This window comes from Tupaia chinensis, unplaced genomic scaffold (genome assembly GCF_000334495.1).
Source record: "Tupaia chinensis unplaced genomic scaffold, TupChi_1.0 Scaffold000081_1, whole genome shotgun sequence".
Classification (NCBI taxonomy): Eukaryota; Metazoa; Chordata; class Mammalia; order Scandentia; family Tupaiidae; genus Tupaia; species Tupaia belangeri.
In genome coordinates, this window is record NW_006159542.1 from 3,825,986 (window position 1) to 3,834,586 (window position 8,601).

An 8,601-nucleotide genomic window follows, 5' to 3' on the forward strand; every position below is an offset into this window, starting at 1 on the left:
GCACCCGCTGGCCGGCTCCAGCAGCGAGGAGGCCGTGGGCGGCGATAGCACGCCCAGTCCGGACCTGCTGATGGCCCGCAGCTTCGGTGACAAGGTGGGGCGCCTGGGGTTGCGGACTGGGGAGCTCATTTCGTCCCTGGGGGAGGGGTGGGTGATGGACCCGGAGCCACGCTGGGATGGGACCGCGCCCACCCTGGCGCCCCTTCATGGGGGACGGGCGCGCCCTTGCCCCCTGAGCCCTAGGAAAAAGCATCTCCTCTCTGCCGCCCCCGCGGGGTCGCAGCAGCCGGGGCAGCGACCAGAGGGGACGGTCCTGGCTGTGACTGGTTGCAAGCGCCGGTGACAGCTGGTGGGGAGGGGTCTCGCCTGCAAGAGCATGTGTGCAGTGGTCCGGGCGGGGGCGGGGGCCGGTGCCGGTGCGGTGGGATGGGGTCTTAAGTTCCTCCAGGTATATCCCTGAAGGCTCAGCTGCCGAGTAACTTGTGGCTCCTCTAGTTTCCTGAGACTGCAAAGAAGCAAGAGTTAATGGTTCTCCTTGGTCGGGCTGGGCTGCCCGCATCGGCCTGCGAGAGTCGTCTTCTTCCCCCCCAGGCAGTCATGTGGGGAGTGATCTTTGTTTAGGGTTGCTGTTTGCCCTGGGGAGTCACCTGACTCAGACCCCAGCCGGCGGCGGGAGGAGGGGCTCGCTGTGGTTTTCTGTCTGGGGCTCCATTCACCTCTGAGGGCCTACCACACTGTTTAGGTTTGGCAGAAGCTGGTTTTGTGGTTGATAGAAAGAAAGCTCGCCCTTTGACCTTCTTTGTGCAGAGAGAGGCTCTTGATTTTCTTAGAGCGAACAATTCTCCCTGCTGTGTGGAGAGTCCAGCCAGGAGTAAGGGGTGGCCCTCCTGCCCTCATCATCATTTCAGCTGTGACCAGACTTGAGCAGCGATTGTATCAGCTGCTGTTGCTACTTAGTCACTAATTGCAGAAATTAGAATTGTTCTCAGCAGTTGTGATCGGGAATTCCTCCCCCTAGTAAAAGATTAAATGAATTCTTCCTTGTCCCAATAGTAATTGAATCAAGAACCCAGTTTTCTTCCTGGGCTTGGATGGGAGGGCAGGAGGAACAGAGAAAATGAGTATGAGAAATATAGCCTGCTGTTTCACCGTCAGGGCACATAGCTAGGGAGTAGGACTGTACCTTTAGAGGGTTTGTGGAAGCAGGGAACAAGAGAACTTTAAAAACTCGTGAAACAGTGGATCGAGAGGTTTGCTATGTGTATGGTCTCTTCGAGATTACGTCTTCGTATTTTATAGAAGTTTATATGAAGACCTGGGTCACTTGGAAATACTTTGCCCATATTGAACATCAGAACGTAATTGTTGAATGACTGAATGAGTAATGTGATGCTTTCTTATGGACAGAGAAATTGATTTTCAGTGAATAAAAATAGAAATTGAGGTTAAAACCCGATGTCTTCGCAGTTCTGTACAGGATAGTGAATTACCCACTGTTGCCGAGTGACAAACTACCCCAACATTTGGCACCTGGAGTTAGTGTGTGTGGCCCCCAAATCGGAGAGAACCTGGGAATTCTGACCCCGAGTCTTTCATGAGGTTGCACTTAAGCTGTTGGCTTGGGCTGCAGGCAGCTGAAGGATGGATTGGGGAGGATCTGCTTCCCACCACACTCACGGGGCTGGTGGTGGGCCTTCGTTTCTCTCCTCAGAACTGCTCAACATGGCCTTTGGTTTCCCAGAACAAGTGATGTAAGAGAGTCCAGGACTATCGCCCACCTCGGATAACCTAATCTCAGACATGACTACCTTGGCTGTATTCTATTGGTCATATAGGCAGACACTGGTACGATGTGGGAAGGAGTGAGTACCAGGAGGTGGGGATTGGGGCCATCTTGGAGGCTGGCCACTAAAGACAGGTATTTTAAATATTTGCTTAATGATCTGTCCTTGGACGATACCTGACTCAGAAGTATGGGCAATTTATTAAGTGCTTGAAGGACAAAAGCCCTGTACCACCAACATCTAGTTGGCGGGCCAGGAGTCAGGTTCAAGGTCTAATTACTGATGGCTTCTTTTACCGTGAGTTCATTGAGAGAGACAGTCTTGAAGGCATTATTATTAATTATTGAATGTACTATAAGTCTCCTAACAGCTATGGAGAACATCTAAATGGCACCATTCTCAAGGGCCTGATTTAGAGAAAGGCACTTTCCCTTAGAGGCTAAGCATTGTCATTTGTTTCTCTGATTGGAGAGTAACATTTTCCTTGCATCTTGGCATACACCTATGTTCTCATAACTCTGGAGAAATTTCTGCGCAGAGCATCTAGCAAGCAAGAGAGGTGAGTCAGAGCAAGGGGAAGGAAGCCTTGCCTTTGCCCGGCGTTCCCTGGCTTGGGCAGCCTTGGGGTTATTGGAGGGCAGGGAGGGAACTTGCGTGTTGTAGTCTGTCTTTGAAAAGAAGCCTGCATGTTTGCATTTTGGGACATTGGGATTGTGGTCCCGGATGACAGGATTCAGGCAAGAGGAATGAAGATTTGTGCTCCTGGTGCTCAACCATTATGCAGAGGGGGTTTCTGTGGAGCCCAGGATGATAGCGTGAACAGCTCGGTCTAGCGTCAGCTGGAGAGGCCTCCGCAGTGCTTGGGTAGGCGAGGAAGACCAAGTGTGGGGACTCTCCCGTCACCCGCCAGCTTCACAGGTCCCTCCAACCGTGGTGTGGTGAGAGGAATTCTTTCCATCTACAAGGGTTATTAGGACTCATTCTTTTGATGCCAGTTCAACTCACCAGGTCTTCTATCACCGTATCTTTTATCTTCACCTAAAATGTAAATAAACCACTTGGCCTATCTTTCTATTTTTTTGTACTTTCTTATGTAAAGTGCTCTGAGATGCTTCTCCTCTGACTCAGCTGCCAAGTTCTGTGTGCCTCCCAAAACTTCATACCTAACCCCTCTCCAGCCCCATTCTGTGGTTAACACCTCTTCCCACATCCTCTATCTCTTCACCGAACTTTTCAACTACTTCCAGCCGTTCAGGCCACTGATATCAGGGTAAGGAGATGGGACTCATGCTCTCCCTCCATTCTCCATTGCCGTTTCCCACCAAGCTCTGTGCTTTTAAGGCTTGTGTCATTTCAGTTCTTTTCTTTTTTTGAGAGATTTTTGCTATAGGTGTGTGCGCTCTCCAGAGAGACAGAGGGAAAGCGAGAAATCATCTTCCAGGAGAGATGGCCACACTGCAATCCCTTCTCCATTCTCCTCTTGGGATCTTGGGTACACACGTACATGTGCCTGGTTTGAGTCCCAAGCTACCAGGTCCAAGACTTGAACCATAGTCAGCTACGTGGGAGTCCAGCAACGTAACTATTACGCCATCTGCTGGTCCCAACTTGTGTCATTCTTTCTATTCACTCAGCAAATATATGAGGGTCTACTGCAGTGCTAGGAACTTGATGTGAATGAACCAGCCAAAGACCCCTGCCCTCACCGCAAACATTCTAGTGAGTTCACAGTGTATTATGCAGTAAATGCTACGTGTGGGAGAAACGGCAAAGGAAGGGATAGAGGATTCAGGAGCACTGGCCGGGGGTGGGGCACTCAGGGAGGCCTTACAGAGAACTGGAGATTTGAAGGGGGTAAGGGAGTTAGAGGGTAGATACCTGGAAAAGAATGCCCAGGTGGAGGGAACAGCTGAGGCAGAGGCCTGAAGGCTAATGCCTGGTGTGTCAGGTAACCTAGGCCAGACCAGCATGGCTGCGGCAGAGTGTGCAGTGGGGAATCTTAGGCAGAGGGCAGGGAAGGGAGGGGTCAGATTATCTTGGGCCTGGCCTGGCAGGCCACCCTGAAGACTTTGGCCTTTACTTCAAAATGCCTGGAGGGGGTGGGAGAGGGCACTAGAGGGTCTTGAGCAGGAGAAAGGATGATTTGACTTGTGTGTTGAAAAGGATCACAGAAGCTGTGTTATCGAGAATACCTTGTTTGACTAGTTCACTGAATTCGTTAAGATTCTTTTTTAGTTAAAAGGATATAACCCAATCACGAACTGGCTAGACAAAGAAAAAAACAAAACAAAAAAACCCTCCTGGACATATTTTGAAAAGGTCTAGGTGTTTTGCCTTCAGGAATGGCTGGAGCAAGGTATTCAAATGATATTGGAAATCAGTCACTTCCCATCTCTTGGCTCTGCTGCCTCGAGTTAGTTTTATTCTCAAGCTAGTGAAGGGATATGTTCTACTAACAAGCTTCAGGGCTCCAGCAGAAGAGAACACCTCTTTCCTGATAGTTCTGACAACAGCCCTGGACTGGTGTCTCGTTGGCTTAAACTGGGTCAGGTGTCTAAACCAGTTTTTGTGACTCTCATCGCCTAGGGCAGCATCGGGTGCTTACCTTTGGGATGAGGAGAGGGAATTAGAGAAAAAAAAAAAGTGAAGTATGTACATACAATATATAAAAATGTGGCTGTAGTTTAAAGAATTAAATCTGTCTGTACTGTTTAAATAATAAGGTGAACACTCATGTTCGCCCCGAGATAAAGACGTGGAATATTCCTCATATTCTGGCAGCCCCTTCTGTGCCTGGGGAGGAAGGAGGTGGTTTTCAAAGCAGGATCAGAACACCGGAAGGAGGAATGAACGCCGGGCAAGCAGGAAGCTCCAGCTGTCCGTCTCAGACCTGCCATTACCTTTTTCTCCCATGTCATTTCCTAATTTCACGGCTACTCATTCACTCTCGTTCATTAACATCTTTCCATTCCACCCTCAACTTACTATCTTTTCTTTTTTTCAGGTTTTTGCCATAGTCTCATCTACTCTGTTGGCCTCTAGGGATTTTGGGTGTGTGAGGTGTGGTTTTTTTTTTTTTTTTTTTGAGAGTTTTTTTTTGCTATAGGGCGCGTGCGCTCTCCAGAAAGAGAGAGAGAGAGAGAGAGAGAGAAAGAGAGATAGAAAGCGAGAAATCACCCCCACACCACAATCCTTCCCCTCCATTCTCCTTTCCGGATCTTGGGCACGTACGCACACGCGCCTGGCTTGAGTTTAAGCCATCAGGTCCAGGACTCGAACTGCGGTCGGCTACGTGGGAGTTCAACAACATAGCTGTTACGCTAACTGCTGGTCCCTGAGGTGTGATTTTTAAAAAAAAAATTTTTAGGTTTTTGCCATTAGGAGTGTGAGCTCTCCAGAGAGAGACAGAGATAGTAAGAGGGAAATGAGAAATCACTCCCCAGGGAGGATGACTGGCCACGATCCCTTTTCCTCCATTCTCTCAGGATTTTAGGCATGCAGGCGCACATGCCTGGAGTGGTTTTTCAGGCTGACAAGTCTGGGGCTCTAGGGAACCAGCAGTTAGTGTAATGACTATGTCGCTAGACTCCCACGTAGTCGACCGCGGTTCACGTCCCGGACCCGGTGGGCGAGACCTTACGCCGTGTGTGTGCGTGTGTGCCCAAGATCCCAAGAGGAGAATGGGGGAGAAAGGATTGCGGCGTGACCATCCCCCGTGGGGGGTGATTTCTCCCTTTCTGTCTCTATGTCTCTGTCTGTCTGGCGAGCGCACGCGCCCTATAGCGAAAACCTCTCCAAAATAAATAAATAAATAAATAAATAAATAAACAAACAAGTCTGGGACTCTAACCATGCAATTGGCCATGTGGGATCCAGCCGTCTTAACCACCACACCACCTGCTGGCCCACCATCAGTTTCTTAACTTTATTCTCTCTGGTCGCCTTCACCCCTTTCACAGTTGATCTGCCCTCTCCCATGGCCACACCTTTCCATCCTAATAGCTAGAACCCACCGACTCTGGGGCTGGCAGGTGGCGTGGTGGTTAAGGTGCTGGACTCCCACATGGCCAGCTGCAATTCGAGTCCTGGTCCTGGCGGATTGCTTTCTCACTTTCCCTTTCTCTCTCACTGTGTCCTTCTCTGGTCAGAGTATAATAAAATAAATAAATTAAGTTAAATAAAATAATTAAAGAAAGAAGAACCAATCGGCTCTGAAATAACACTGGAAGGCATCATCTGTTGCCTTACCGTCCTGTCGTTCTGGGTCTCTGAGTCCGTAATAAGTGACTGTTCCTGTTCTCCATCTCTTCTCTTCCCCTGCCGCTCTGGATCCTGGGGCCCATCTCTTCCCCTGCCACTATCCTCTACTCAGTCTCTTGCTCTCCTCCTTTTCTGTCCAGCCTGGATATTTCGCTCATTCATGTTGTTCACTTGTGCCTGGGGGCAGTGGTACCTCTGGGTGTTGCGGCCAATGTAAAGTCACAGGTTCCCAACAGAACTGGGGCCTATGGGGTGCTAGGCACTCTCTCCTTTCCACAGTCGGCGCCCCTTCTGTACAGTGGCTCATCTGGAGCTTTTTAAAAAAAAAAAATTATTTAATTTTATTCACTCATTCATTTCTTTTAATTTGACCAGAGAGAGAAAGAGAGACAAGGAAAGTGAGAAGGCAAGCCACCAGGTCCAGGACTTGAACCACAATCGGTCATGTGGGAGTGTCCAGTGCCTTAATCACCACACCACCTGCTGGCCCCAGATCTGAAGCTTTTTTCTGCTCCTCACACCCTCCACCCCTTCACTTCTTCCCATGTTCTGCCGATGCCGTCACCATCTACCTTAGAGAAGATGGAAGCCAGCAGAAGAGAACTTCTTTCGGGGGTCTGATGGTGGTGCAGCATTAAAATGCAATGTTCTTCAAGGAGCACCCACATGGAAGCGTTCTGAGTTTGGGTCCAGAGCCTCCCTGAGTAATTTGGGTGTGTGTGCTTACGATCCAGGGCTGGCTGGCAGTGGAATTCTGTTGGGGGTATGTGTATGTGTGGGGAAGGGGAGAGAGACACAGTGAGAGGGAAAGTGAAGAAATCACTCCCAAGAGGGGTCGGCCATGCTGCATTCCCTTCTCCATTTTCCTCCTGGGATCTTGGGCTTGCATGTACACGTGTCCAGTGTGAGTTTTCAGCCACTGGGTCTAGGACTCGAACCATGGTTGGCCATGTGGGAGTCCAGCGACGTAACTGCTGTGCCATCTGCTGGCCCTATCTGATCTTTCTTTTGTATCAAACATTGGACAAATACTGAACTTGGTGGACATGGGGACCTGGTAAAGGTAATCAGTCTTGCCTGAGGTTTGCTAGATGGATGTTAGGGGAAAGAATTTCTTTCTGATACACCATGAGCTGTTTTTTCCGGCAATGTGTAGAGCGCTGCTTAGGAATGAAGCCAGAGGCCCAGCCTTGGTGTTGCAGGCAGCCGGCTGCTGCTCTGTAGTGCTGGGAGCCACATGACTGACCCCAGGTTTGGATCCCAAGTTGACCTGAAACCTGAAACACGGAGGGTGCACCTGCCCAGGATCCTGGCCTTGGGGAAGGCGATCTCAGTGTGAAGAAACCCTATTGAGAATGCTTGCTTCTCAGTCTCTCTCTTTCTCTCTCATAAAGGAAATTTTAAAAAAACAGAAACAAACAAAAAAGAGAGGAAAGTAGAGCTAGGAGAGGAAGAGAAGTGCAAGGTCACTTGAACTTTGGATCCCACTCTGCTAGCTGTGGCTGAGGCAAGCATGTCTTCCTGGTTATAAGAGATAATAAATTCCCTTTTGTTTACGCATTTTGGTTTGTTACTTGAAACTACAAAAAAAAATCAAACCTATTCATACTTCAAGTATGAAGTAAAAATGGAGCTTTAAGCTGGCGGTATCAAGAGAGTGTTAAATTCCAGTTGGTTAGCATTGATATTAGGCTGTATGGCTGCAGATCAGCCCAAGTGGTAGAGCTTGCATTTTCACCAGGTCCTTGAGGTTTGAGAAGGGTTCAGGTCTGGGTTAGGGAAAGCACCACAGCTGAGGGAGTAGCTTGAGCAAAGTTTCCAAGATAGTAAAGACCTGTGATTGCAGGAGGAGGGCTGACCTGGGTCCTATGTTGAGAGTAAGTTTGCAGATAGGGAGGTTGAGAAGTGAATGAAGAGGTGGGTAGGCCCATCTAGAGATCTAAAGCTGCTTTGAACACTTCGACAGGGATTAGCTTTTGTTCTCTGGGCAGTAGCCAGCCCCAGAGGGGTTTCAAGCAGGGGAATGTATTATATGATCAGTGGTTGGCATGGGAGAGACTGCCAGTGAAAGAGCTAAGATAGGAAGGGCTAGGGCCTGGCTTAGTGGTTGGGGAAACTTGGTCCCACATAGCTACTGAGGTTCAAATCCTGGCCTGGGGACTTTCTCACTCCCTCTCTCTGTCTGTCTCTGACAAGTTCATGTGCCTTGTAGCAATTAAAACAAAACAAAAAAATATAGGAAGAGGTAGCCTGGTTTAGGTTGTTGTCTGGAAGAAGAAAGATTAGAAAAATGTAAAGATGAGTAATTTGGTATCGTGGGGATGACTGCTTGTCTAGTCTAGTCTAGACCAATGCTGAATGGTACCCTTGTTCACAGGGGGAACACCAGTTGAGAAGCAGGTATGTGAGTGCGGTGAAAAGATGTCTAGGATGCAGTTTGAAGCCAGGAGTTCAGGACAGAGTTTTATGAAGCCCACTGTTGAACACCTACACAAACTTAAAGGCAGATGCTGCCTTCAGGAAGCTTTCCTTTTTTTTTTTTTTTTTTTTTGGGGGG

General features: G+C 48.9%; 1 protein-coding gene across 1 annotated transcript in view; it reads left to right on the forward strand.

Moving 5' to 3' along the window:
- Positions 1-8,601, forward strand: part of SNX30 (sorting nexin family member 30) — a gene marked incomplete at its 5' end in the record, with an annotated part of 139,372 nt that continues 130,771 nt past the window's right edge. The window contains 1 exon segment of the mRNA XM_014585526.2: positions 1-94. Within this exon segment, the coding sequence (XP_014441012.1) occupies positions 1-94 (94 nt within the window).